This window comes from Cornus florida, unplaced genomic scaffold (genome assembly GCF_030987335.1).
Source record: "Cornus florida cultivar Cherokee Brave unplaced genomic scaffold, ASM3098733v1 CherokeeBrave_3.0.0_Hap2_Chr09, whole genome shotgun sequence".
NCBI lineage: Eukaryota > Viridiplantae > Streptophyta > Magnoliopsida > Cornales > Cornaceae > Cornus > Cornus florida.
The window spans coordinates 40,393,175-40,406,434 of NW_026775579.1; the positions used below are offsets into that span (position 1 = coordinate 40,393,175).

Consider the following 13,260-nt stretch of genomic DNA (forward strand, 5'->3'; position numbering starts at 1 on the left):
TAGATATCCACACACCAACTTGAGAGGAAGTGTTAGCCGACATATGATAGGCTAGAATCATGGGATTTGACTTTATTTACGCATATATAGAATATGAAATGATGTTATTCAGTTTCCTTTCTTGTAATATTAGCATGTGCTTGATTCTCAGTTCTCGTGAATGGAGCTCCGACGGGTTTCTTTCCCAGTTCGAGGGGTTGGGGTCTGAGGCAGGGGCACCTGCTTTCTCCCTTTCTATTCCTTATTGTGATGGAGGCTCTGAGTAGATTGTTTAAGAGGGCTATTGATTTGTTGATTTGTAATGCGGATGTGTCCCAATTGAGATATTTGAAATGTATCTTGATTTGGTTCCAAGTTGTCTCGGGTCTGAATGTGAACGTGGGGAAGAGTGTTTTAGTGCCGATTGGGGATGTTCCTAAGATCGCTACATTAGCTGATGTTCTTGGGTGCGGCATTGGTTCTTTTCTTATTTCTTATTTGGGTTTACCCCTTGGTTCGCCTTCGAGGAGTGTGGGGAGATGCGAACCTGTGGTGGAAAGATTCAAGAGGAGGTTGACGAGTTAGAAAAAACAGGTATCTTTCTGAGGGTGGAAGGGTTACTCTAATGAAGAGTACTCTTACAAGCTTCCCTACTTATTTTCTCTCGTTTTTCTAGATTCCCTCCTCTGTAGCTAAGAGGATTGAGAGGTTGCAAGAGTTCAAGTATCATCCGTGTGCAGGTTTGCTACCCGATTCAAGTTGGAGGTTTGGGAATCAGAAGATTGGTGGAGAGGCATAGGCAATGGAGGATGGTGGTTGTGAGTCAATTTGGGGAGGGTAGAGGAGGGTGGAGCTCCATTGAGGTGTGTATTACAGGGGGAGTTGGGGTTTGCAAATCCATCCGGAAGGGGTGGGATGAATTTTCAAAACACATCAGATTTTGGCTCGAGGATGGAAGGAGAATTCATTTTTGGGAGGATCTTTGGTGCAGTGATCGCTTTCTTGCTCTTACTTTTCCTCGACACTTCAGCATTGCCACGGATAGACAGGCCATAGTGGTTGACTGTTATCGCCTTAATAGTGAGAGATCGTTTGGGATGTTCGTTTCACGAGGCACTTCCAAGACTGGGAGATTAAGGATGTCATTGGTTTTCTGAAGCTGTTATATCATCAAGAGATTGTGGGCAGTGCTTTTGATGTGACTGGGTGTGGGTCCCAGCTTCTCAGGGTCGCTTTGATGTTCAGTCCTATAGATGCCTCATGGAGGGGGTAGGGGTTCCTTTTCCATGGAAGGTTGTTTGGCACTCAAAAGCCCCTGTAAAGGTGGCTTTCTTTGCATGGACCTCTATTTTGGGGAAGATCTTGACCCAGGATAATTTGAAGAGAAGACAACGTGTTGTGGTAAATTTTTGTTGCATGCGTGTTAGAGATGAGGAAACGGTGGACCACCTTCTTTTGCATTGCCCTATGGTTAGGGATTGTTGGGACTTAATGCTAGGTTTGTTTGGGGTTCAGTGGGTTATGCCCAGGACTACCAAAGGGTTGATTGAGGCTTGGAGAGATTGTACAGTGGGGGCCCAAGCCCGGGATGTTTGGAGGGTTTCACCTTTGTGCATTTGGTGGTGTCTGTGGCTTGAAAGAAATAGGAGATCCTTTGAAGGAAAAGTGACTCCTATCTCTGTGCTTAAGTTCTCCATCATTACCACTCTTTTTTGTTGGGTCGTAGGGAGAAATTATAGATCCTTAGAGGAGATTGTTGATGTTTGTGACCCTTTTTATACAATTTTTACTTATCAAAAAAATATATATTAGCATGTGCTATTTGTAGTATCTAAAAACCGGAGCTGTGATTGAGTGTTCAAGCCTTATTCAAACCTTTACATATTATTATTCTCATCAAACCTTTACATATTTCCCTTGTATTCCTTTTATATTGTATTTCTTCTGTCTTCATTCCAGAAATCATCCACTCTTGTTCTTTATATAAATTACAAAGTTAAAACAAAACAAGGAAACAGATTTGAGGAATCCAAACTGATGCTGCTCTTCTTTATATAAATTACAAATTTAAAAACCCCACATTTAACAACAAAACAAGAAAACAGATTTGGGGAAACCAAAATTATCTAAAATGGAAAACACAAGTAAGATAACTAGATTGAACCTTCTAAAAATATAAGGGACTACAAAAGACAACTAAATGATATTCTGGTAAATTCAATACTATGTAAGGCAGAAGGATCAAATGTGGTATTTTTCAGAAAGTAGAAAATGGTAGACAGCAGAACTTACTCTGGTGGCCTGGCCGTTTTTAATATTCACTTCATCCAACAACTGCAGCAATGCAGTAAATATGTTATTGTCTTTTATTAAGTTCAGTTTATGAAAGCACTCCTCTGCTTTGGCAGGATCTGCGAAAGATGCCGACATTTTCACAAAAGAGGTTTTAATTCTCTTTTGCACTTCTTCAGAGTCATCTTCCTGCAGTATATACAGGATTTCATTAATTTAGAAGCAAAAGACAGGTGCAGGACAACACTTTAGATGACAATTCCCATTCTTATGTGGGAATACTGCCACTTCTTCAGAGAAAAAAACAAAGAAACTACACAGCATAAAGGAACACAATTCAGATCAAAGTTAGACTCGGCGGCCGAGTACCAGGCAATTTCAGCAGAACAGTTCTTTTGGACGAGAACCAAAACACCAAAGCAGGTCAATCCCCACCACCAGGCCTCCCTCCGCCCCCCCCCCCCCCCCCCCCCCCCTCTCCTCTTTCCCCTCCCTCCTCCCAAATTCTTATTCTCTATATTTCAGTTAGTTTTAGACTATGTCAGAACAGGAATGTTTTTTGGCACAGAATCTGGAAAGTAACATGATACACCACATGCTCGAAAACATCATACAATAGGAGTAACCATCATACACCGAGATACTTTAGAGAATGATTTTTTTAATAAGCACCACCAATAACATTGCTAAAAAGTAAAAAATTCTCACCATAGTGGAATGAGCAATGCTACTTCTAGATACCGGAGTGATTTTCTTTAACAGGTACTGATAAATGATGCAGGCTATATTTCGCAGCCTTAACATGAATTAAAAGCAAAAAGTTCTCTATTTTACTTTTAGAAATTTGTTATATTGGAACTAATTATGCAAGAACATAGAACTTAGTGAAGCATAGATTGAGCTATCTTTGTGTAACGACCCTTTAATTATTATTTTTCCTAAAATGCTCAACTTATTGGAGTTCAATCAGTTTTTAAGTTAGCTCTTACAAAGGAAAAAAAAAAAAAAAAAAACCAACCAAAGAAATAGGGACATATCGCTAAATGTGTCTACAAAGCACATATACTTATTTAAGATAATCATAACCATATCTACAATTAGATACCAATAATCCGTAACTTTTGTGAATTCATGTCTGATACTTCATATACATATTCAATGTTTGAAAATTAATTTTTCTAATTTCAAACATTTGTCCAATAATTCCCAGATATTCTAGGCGTGTCAAATAAGTCTTAAAACGAAGAGGTGCAGCGTTCATAACATAACTTTAGAATTTAATAATTAGGAAAACATAACCAAGGATTTCAAATGGTCGGACCAATCTTTAAGGAGAAGTGAGACATACCAAGGTGAAGTGGCATTGATTTTGATCTGAAGTCCATGTTTATAACTTGAGAGTTTAAAATATTTTATTGCTTAATTTAATATGACAGGATCGTTGCTTGGTGCAAGTGCAGACCGTGCAATGATCAAAACTTTGGCTCACAAGCGCAAGGACGATGGTTTAAGTCTAATAGCAACCACTTTGTTTAGAATAATGTCAATGATTAAATTAAAAGCAACCACTTTGTGCAAAATAATGTCAAAGATTAAATTTGCAGCAACCTACAACTTGACAAAACCATCATCTGGTATAATTCACTTCTAGATGGATTAAAAAATGATTGCTTGTTATAATGAATATATATCATTAAACACAATTTTCATGTCTCTTTTATATACAAAAATAAATAGACATAAGGGGATCCCTAGTCTAGTCTTGACCTGAGATTTTAAGGGATTCCCTGAAACCACAGCAAGAAATGCTTTCTAATTGGATTCTTATTATAGGCTATAGCTCCTCGGCATGCAGTTGAAGCTCCTGGCCTATTTGTTGATTATGGGGTTCCTTTTGGTCCTATTGGTAGAGCACCTGCCCTTGGCCTCGGTTCCAGTCTCGCCTCATTGCTTGGTGCAGGTTGAAGAAACTCAGAACGGCAAACATGAGAATGTGGGTTCAAGTATGGGAACAACCACTTCATGCAAGAAAAACAAAAGATTAGTTTTGTACCTATTTCGCCCCTCCAAGAACCCACAATTAACTGAATGATGGTTGTTTTACATGCAGTCATATCCTCAATCTATCCATATCCTTCTGTTTAGAGTTCGTCATATTAACATGAATTTATTGTGCTGTATCTATACATGCATCCTATATCCATGCCCATGCATCATAGCTGTCCATGCCACCATATTTTGGTACATGTTTTCCAAAACAAAAATCTTTAGGGTGTTACTGTGTTGGCATGTTCTGGTAACCAAGATTTTGGGTTATTCCAAACCATTTCAGCCAGATTCACTGAATTTGACAGAAGTCGTCAAGTACGTTTCCAAAAATAAAATGTTCAATAGATCAATTACACGTAATATAGCAAGAGAATAATGTGACTGGTTTCTCTGCAGTGACTCCGCATCTATGCCTCTAGGTTTTGAAATTTGGTGACAAATGATCTTTTTAATTCATTGCCATTTGAAACAAAATTCATTTAGTTAAAAAAAATTGTACATTTTTAATAAGTTTTCTGCTGGATAACCAGTTTACCCAATGAAAAATAGATTTGTCCCTACACATATGGGTAACAATTTGTTAAGGCGAACCACGCATAATATTTGATCTTATCAATTTTTGTGAGCATTTTGGCACCAAAGTTGTAGCCTAGTGGTGTTTTCTCACCTACCAAAGTAGAATGCCAAGGGTTGAAGTCCCCATGGGGGCAAAGTGGGTGTGTGAGTTTCGAATAGGAAAAAAATAAAATAAACTTATAGAGAGTCAAGAGACACCTATTTGGCACACAGCCATCAACAAAGCTTGCTTGCAATCCTAATTGGATCCACAACAATATAACAAAAAATTCTGCAGCAATCAAATTGGATTCACATTGATATGACTACTAAACTAAATGGATACAGATCTAGAAATGCAAAATTTCCATTGGAGAAACAGATGTACCATATGTAGGAATTAGCACATCATATCTTCCATAAACCACAATAATAATCCTAGAATAAAACTATTACATTTAAGAACTTGTAAATTTATTTTGATTGTTTCAAACTATCAATCACTCATGAACCTAATAATGACGCTAAAACTTTAAACTGCTAATATATTCTCAATTCAAAATCTTTGCAGACTTGACTGTAGTTAAATAGCTGGAAATATTGAAGATTATATGTAATTCAGCAATGTCCCGAGGTCGGAAGTCCTAAGATTTGCTAAAATTTTGAAATCTAACCTGCCAGAAAGAAAAATAAATAAAAATAAAAATTCTCACAACATAAAAGCATAACCACATTCTACATATGTACTCTAATCAAAGTAGCATAGAACTTCTATCAAATTGGATAGAGGAACTGCAACTGAAATGCATGATCTAGAACACATCAACCGTCGTAGTTCCAATTGTTTATGTTATCAGAAATGAACTAGACGTGTAAAAAAATTCGCAGGACAAACAAAAGGCATATTAAAGAAGTTTAGTATGGAACTGGGTGTTTCAACTACTACACCTCTGATTTTCTCCGAAGAGCCAAGTAAATTTGCATCTCAGTTTGCAACCTGAAATCAAATACAACTTGTCAAATACCATTTTCCAATCTAAGCATAACAAATCTTGACTGCCAATACCTTTGTTTTTGAGATAAAATAGTGTTCAAAGCCTTAGTATGAAGTTCGTTAAAAAGCGTGAACAACGAGATCCAGTGCCATGTCCTCTCCTCAATTGAAAGAGAAGCAGGAAACAAATCTTCTGCAAGCAAAAGCTCCATGTTTTGAGGCCTGAAGGATCATACAGGCAGAAGATTACAACTCAAGTTGCGCAGTATTGGTGTTGCATTAACCAGTAATAAGGTGTGAATAAGTGTACCTAAACTCCTTACAATCTTTATCATAACAAAGCATCAATATTCCACATGGGATCTGTTCCAAGCGGTCACTGATTGTCATGATACCTCCAGAACACTTGGTACAATAATCCCGGTAAACTTCCAGCAACTTTTGCAAGGCTTTTTTTCTAACAGATACCTTAATGGAAAGAAGAAAACAATAGTAAGTAGTCAGGTAGCTTAAAATCTAACATATGGAAGCTGTTAAAAGCAAAGTTACCTTCTTATCACGAAGTCGATCAGTAATTCGAGGTAACCGCTCAAGGGGAAAAAGTTTCAGGTTAAAAATTGCTAGATCACACACAATAGTCACTGCTTCCAGTCTGACTTTATCATCAAAATCTAGTAGTCGGTCTTGAAGTGCATCTGCTCAATTCGCAAAATTTTAATGTATGAGTAGTGTAATTCAGGTTTGAGAGATAAAAGAACCATGAAACAATTTGCATATAAGAACTGCTAGTCAGATTTGGGAGATAACAGAACCATGACACAATTAGCAATAGGCTTACTGAGAATTTCATCTGATTCTGTCTTTGATGGATTGGTCATGTAGAAAGCTTTAGCACATGATATGGCACTTTGTCTTACTTCTGGAGACTTATCGGAGAATCTTTTCAAAAACTCTACGAAGAGATGGCGATATTGCTGAGCAATATGGAGTCCAGGCAGAGCAAGAAGTCTTGCAAATAAATTAACAGCTTTTATCCGAACATCAACCTGATCAGTCTGCAAATAGAACAACACCCTCACTAACCAAAAAAGCGAGAAAAAGGAAAGAACAAAACAAGATAATAACACAACAATGTTCCAAACAAGCAACAAGAATTCCAGTATTCACTACATTTCAGTTGGCAAAGAGAATTGCAACTCGGCCAAATGAACAGAAGAGGAAATCATACCAACAATTCTTGACTCAAATTTGGGATGACAGCAAGAAGCATTCGAGGAGCACACTGGAAGATTTCAAATATAATTTCATGGTAACATTCTTTGATCTCGCTCCCAACAGCATCTCTGTCTGATATGCAAGACACTAAAAACCCACAAACAAAGGGCTCAAGCTCGTCCGCACAATTTTGGATGACTGAAACGGCAAGACGTGAAGAAGCAGTAGATTCACCCTGGAGAGAGGAACAGATGATCAAGAAAGAGAACCTTTTATAACAGGTTCTACCTCAAAAAAGAATTTATGAAATGTTTTGTTAGCATACATATAAAAATTTCTACACATCAAAATTTCCAGAAAGGGGGTACAGGTGGGATAATTATAATCCTCTGTTTGTTAGGATAGATGGAGAACTAAAAAGAACGGATGGCACAAAAGATTGAAAGATTAGTCTGCAGAAAGCAACAGTCTTTCCATTCTTCTGTTTGGTAGAGCAGGAACTGCCAGGAAGGAATGGTGGGTTCAGAGGGGAATTCCAACCCCGCCACCCCAACAAACAACACACACAGAAAAAACACTTTCTCCCCTCTTCTTTGTTTCCCTTCCCCTATCCTTACTAACATATGGAGGCTAACAGATGAAGGAAACCCAGTTCATCCCCTCCCTTCTCCTTGCTTTTGTTCATTCTGCAACTCTTCCCTCCTACCAAATGAAGCACAAGTGAACAAAAAGGATATAAATATGGTAAGCTGTGTGTAAATAACTCCAGACCAGCTTAGTAACAAGCTTGACCAAACTTGTATACATAGGCCCAAGCTAAATTAAGTGGCACACAATACATGGGAAATACAAGAATTTCCACCCTGTTGAAATCAAGTGGTAATACTCTCAAACTACTGAAGAGCAATTGCTGTTAAGAACAACCAGGATCCAATTAAAAACTGGGCGTAGCTTCTGGTCCTTGCAGCATCTGATTTCCCAAGTTTTAACGCATCCTCGTGAATATTGAGGTATCAATGGTAATCTGGCTACTATTCTAGTCATGATTAGTTCAATAAAGGGCCAGCAACCATCCACACTTTTGTCCTTTCCTTTGGCTCTCACTCTCACAAGTAACCACTTCTAGAACATCTGATTGAATAAAAATTAATGGCCATAATCCAAATATATCTATTCTAAAATTGCTCTATAAGCTGTCTAATCTCATCCAACTTCCTCAATTTGAATTTTCCTAAAAACCACCAAATTTGCTATAGATGCTCTCTCCCCATCACAAATTTCAAGGAGAGGAAATGAAAATAAAGAACTTAACCACAGACAAATATGACTAAAAAGTAGTTCCGGTGATCCGAAGACAAAAGAAAGGGATATAATGTTGCAACAAATGTAGCGAACAAAGAACAAAACAAGAATCACACAGAAAAGTAAACACGCCACTCACAAAGAACACGCAAATATAGGTGGTTGGACACAAGTTGTGCCTACATCCACCATGAAGATCTGGCAAAAGATTTCACAATGCGAAAATCAGGAGATTACAAGTTTCAGGCCCCAACCCTAGCTCTCACTCTCACTCTCGCTCTCAATCTCTTTCCGCGATTTTCGCTGTTCTTGTTGTCAGAGACTTATTTGTTATTACTTATATAACGTTGGGGGCTTGTGTGTAATTTCTGAAACTTGTTAGTATAAATACAATGTGGTGGAAGGATGAAAATATTCTTTCATTCTTCCTCTCTTTCCCCATCTTTCTGTCTTTTTCTCTCCTCCTCTTCGTTCTCTTCTTCTTCATCCTCTTCTACTTTTATTGTTGTTTTGATTGTTTCTTAAAGACATGGCATCAGAGCGTGGTTTGTAAAGCTCTAGGGTGTTTAGTTGAAACCCTAGGGCAAGTTTGTGTAAACCCTAGTGGGTGTGAAGGGTTTTGAAGAGATTCCAAGATGGTATTTGTTTGCAAGGAAGTAGTGTTAATCACATCCACATGTACTGCAGATCCTTTGGGCTTTTTGTGTTGTGTTCTTCATGTTGAATTTCTCTCTTCAACTTTTATATCTTTTAACATGGTATCAAAGCAGGTTTATCATACCCTACTCTATACTCTACTCGTCTCGAATTTTCAGATCGACTCGTCTTGGTTCTCCGGATCAACTCGTTTCGGATCTTCAGATCAACTTGTCTCGGATCTCTGAATCAACTCATCTCAAATTTACTCGTCTTAGACTCCCAACTACTTCATATTTAATTTCAAGTTGAACACTTGGGTTAAATCTTGTGTTCCAACTTGAGGGGGGGTGTTAGAGAATAATTATAGTAGTGATTTAGGCCCTTAAATCACTCCTTGACAGAATGTTAAGGTTGCTATACTTGGGCAACAATTTGTTACCATATTTTTATTTGACTTTGTGTAATTCCTTTATTATAAAATACTTGTAGAGCAAGAAATTTCTATTCTCTAGTTACAAGCCCAATTCACTTATAAATAGAGGTTGATATTGTAAACAAAATTAAGAGAGAAAGTAATGAAAGAGATGCAGCCCTTTGGGTTCATGTTTAATTTCTCTCTTCAACTTCTATATCTTTCAACAATCTGTTAATAAATTTTACTTCATGAGCCAAAATAACTTGATTTCCTATGTGGAAGGTATTTGCATCTGTTGTACCATCTTCATTGCTAATTGCTTCAGTTCCCAGCAAATTTTAATTTTATTCCATATTTTGCTCTTTTCTTCATCTGATTTTGTTGAGACAAGAAAAAATGGAGCTCGCTTAAAACCATGTTGGTCGATACTAATAAAGGCAACCATGGGTCTGTTAGGTGGTTGTCCTCTTGATGTTCCTATGGATCCAAATACAGAACTCATGTGAGGGTGATTTCTAGCAGATACCCGTGATTGGTTGCAAAAATTGATTTACCTCACTATCACTCGACATGATATCTCATATGCAGTCAATTTCGTAAGTCAGTTTATTGGAAGTCCTAGGCCACATTGGAATGTTGTTCTTCGGATTATCCAATATCTTAAGCGAGCTCCAGGTCTCAAGTTGCTGCAAATGGACATCTCAGGTTAGAAGGTTTTACAGATGCTGATTGGGTCTTCCCTCTCATTACTCTCCCCCTGAAGAGTATTTTTGGTTAAATAGGGTTGAGTCTCAAAAAAGGTCACATCAATACTCACAAAGAATTTTCTAGAGGTGAGGTTATAACATTTATACCCTTTCTGTTTAGGAGAGTACCCAACAAGCACCTAGTTCCAGTCACATTAGTAACCTGTGAAGACCCCCACGGATCACTATGAATCAAATAAAATGGTTTGGATGCTTGATATAAATAAGGATAAGAAACACGATGATGCTTTGATAATTGACAAGATTCACATTGAAATAACAAAGGATTTAAATTTTTGAACAGGCATGGAAACAAATGTCTTAAGTAAGAGAAACTGGGATGGCCTAACCTATAGTGCCATAACATTATTTGACTTTTAACAGAAATAGAAATATCACTACTACTTGCAGCTTGAGCTTGTCCACTCTTAAAGATTTCATTATCAAAATAATAGAGTCCATCAACCATCCTAGCACTACCAATCATCTTCCCCGAATATAGGTCCTGAAATTCACAGTGAGAATCAAGAAATTTGACAACACAGTTAGAATCCTTGGTGAGTTTACTAACTGATAAAAGATTGCATGAAAGGTTAGGCACATGAAGGACAGATTTTAAAACAAGGTTTTCGGAGACAACTATAGAACCTTTTCCTGCAACTGGAGACAAACTACCATCAGCAATACGAATTTTTAAGTGACCAGAACTTGGAAAATATGTACTAAACAAATGTGATAAACTAGTCATCTGATTAGATGCACCAGAATCAATGATCCAAGGTGCCGGATTTAAAGAACTAGTGAAAGCACTTAAAGAGCTACCTTTTGGGGCAAGAGAACCTGAGGAGACACTTGAAACCTGAGTTTGGTTCAGCAGTTTGGAGAGATGATCAAGCTGCTCCTTACTGAATGGAGATGTCTCGGTTTCAATAGTAGCCTGCATTCCACGCCCATTCTTGTCTCCAAATATGCCTACCTTCCAATTTGCTGGTATTTCATGTAGTTTCCAGCATGTTTCTCGCGTGTGCCTTGGTTTGTTACAAAAATCACACCAGGTCTTGGTTTTCTCTTCAATCTTCCGTTGTGGGTGATTTGTTGGTTTTAGATTAACTGCAGTTGCTGCCATTTCAGTCGTCGTTACATTAAATGCATAGTTCTCACTATGAGTGCTAGAGGATTTCTTTCCCATCATCACCAACCTACAGCTTTCTTCCCTCCCAACTTCCGAGAAGACTTCTCTAGTGGTAGGCAGTAGCTCTTTGCCTAGAATGCGCCCTCTCACTTCGTCTAACTCAGCATTGAGTCCAGCCAAAAATTCAAATACACGGTCCTTCTCAACTGTTTTCTTGAACTGGGCACTATCACCTGCACCCTTCCATTCAAAATCATAAAAGAGGTCAAGTTCTTGCCACAAACCTTGTAATATGTTGTAATACTTTGTAACTGATCTCCTTGTCTTGTTTCTCGGATCCTTGTTTTAATTTCATAGACTTGTGCGGAATTACCTAAGTCTGAGAATGTCTCACTCATTGCGTCCATAATTCTTTGGCAGTGGAGAGAAACATTAATGTCTGGCCCATCTCCGATTCCATGGAGTTCACTAGCCATGACAGAATCATGGAATTTTCTGCATCCCAAACGGCATATGCTGGATCATCTTCCTTTGGGGCCTGTTTTGCACCAGTTAAATAACCAACCTTCCCCCGCCCTTGGACGAACAACTTTACAGATTGAGACCACCGTAGAAAATTTTGTCCATTCAACCGATGAGTGGTAATTTGGAGGATTGGGTTGTCACCTGAACCGGATGAAGTGATCTGGGATTTCCGTGCATTTGAAGAATCAACCGAAATTTCCTCAGACATTGCGGATTTAACCAAAGAAATCGTCCAGAAACGACGAAGAGGAATAGAAGAATAAATCTTCTATAATTCTGGTATAAACGACCAGAATTAACGATGAATGATTGCTGATTTTATCGAATAATCAGCAGAACAATGGAGTAATTTACCGCCCTAGTAAGGGCGGCTCTAATACCATGAACACAAAGGTGAAAAAGAATAAAATTTGATATTCTCTTTTCATATCACATATGTTAGTTTACAGGCCTATATATATATATCTAAGTGTATTACAAATTCTATCCAAGGAAAAGATATATACTGATCATAATTCCTATAATATAGGAACTAATTATGTAAAATTTAAAAGAGTCAACTATCTAACTATGGATAATACCTAAAAATCCTCCATAATTAATTTCCTAACAATTCAGACTAGATCTTTCCACAGAAAGATTACTCTAAGTTATTCTTAATTTTCAAAAACTTCGAAAAGAAATCAAAACTCAATTTGGATGCTCAATTTGTGTTTTACATTCTGATAATGCTAAGGCATATCCCTCAGCTCCCTTTGATAAATATCTTAGTGATGAAGGCATTATTCACCAAATTTCATGTGTTTATACTCCTCAACAAAATGGTGTTGCAATTGGATGGCAAACTCCTCATTCTATTTTGTTTCCTAACTCTCCCTTGTTTTTATTATTGTTAAATGCATGTTTGTAATGTCCATGATCTTGGTCCTGGTTTCGATAAACTAGATTCACAAAGTGTGAATTTATAGGTTACTGTTAGCAGATATGATAGCCACAATTTATGGAATGACTTACCGTATTAGCATATATTTGACTATGCTATAGAATATGCTAAAGAATATACCATAGAATATGCTTTGATTTGATTTAGATTTGATTTAATTTCCTTTCTTGTAATATGAGCATGTGCTCTTTTTATCTATAAATACTAGAGTTGTGAATGAATGATTTATCTCATTCAAGCCTTTAACACAATTCTCTCATTTCTCTTCTTTTTATTTTTGTTCTTGGTATCAGAGCCAGGGTGCTTCAACTGCAATGAGGGCATTGTGAGTTCGGCACCACCCATTCTAGAATGGTCTAGACATCGCCCATCCGAGAGGTGTCAAGTAGGCAGGGTGGTCCAACCTCAATGAGAGCGTTGTGAGTTTGGCACCACCTATTTAGAATGGTCTGAGGAGACGTAGTTGTTCATCAG

At 37.6% G+C, this 13,260-nt stretch overlaps 1 protein-coding gene across 2 annotated transcripts in view; it reads right to left on the minus strand.

Moving 5' to 3' along the window:
• Positions 1-13,260, minus strand: part of LOC132273725 (sister chromatid cohesion protein PDS5 homolog B) — a 121,630-nt gene that overhangs the window by 87,274 nt on the left and 21,096 nt on the right. For both annotated transcript variants that reach the window (XM_059774771.1, XM_059774772.1), the window contains exons 5-11: positions 7,098-7,319; positions 6,708-6,924; positions 6,419-6,564; positions 6,180-6,337; positions 5,942-6,091; positions 5,824-5,872; positions 2,272-2,460 (exon numbers count right to left, since the gene is read on the minus strand). In XM_059774771.1, coding sequence (XP_059630754.1) covers positions 2,272-2,460; positions 5,824-5,872; positions 5,942-6,091; positions 6,180-6,337; positions 6,419-6,564; positions 6,708-6,924; positions 7,098-7,319 — 1,131 coding nt within the window. The remainder of the gene's footprint in view (positions 1-2,271; positions 2,461-5,823; positions 5,873-5,941; positions 6,092-6,179; positions 6,338-6,418; positions 6,565-6,707; positions 6,925-7,097; positions 7,320-13,260) is intronic.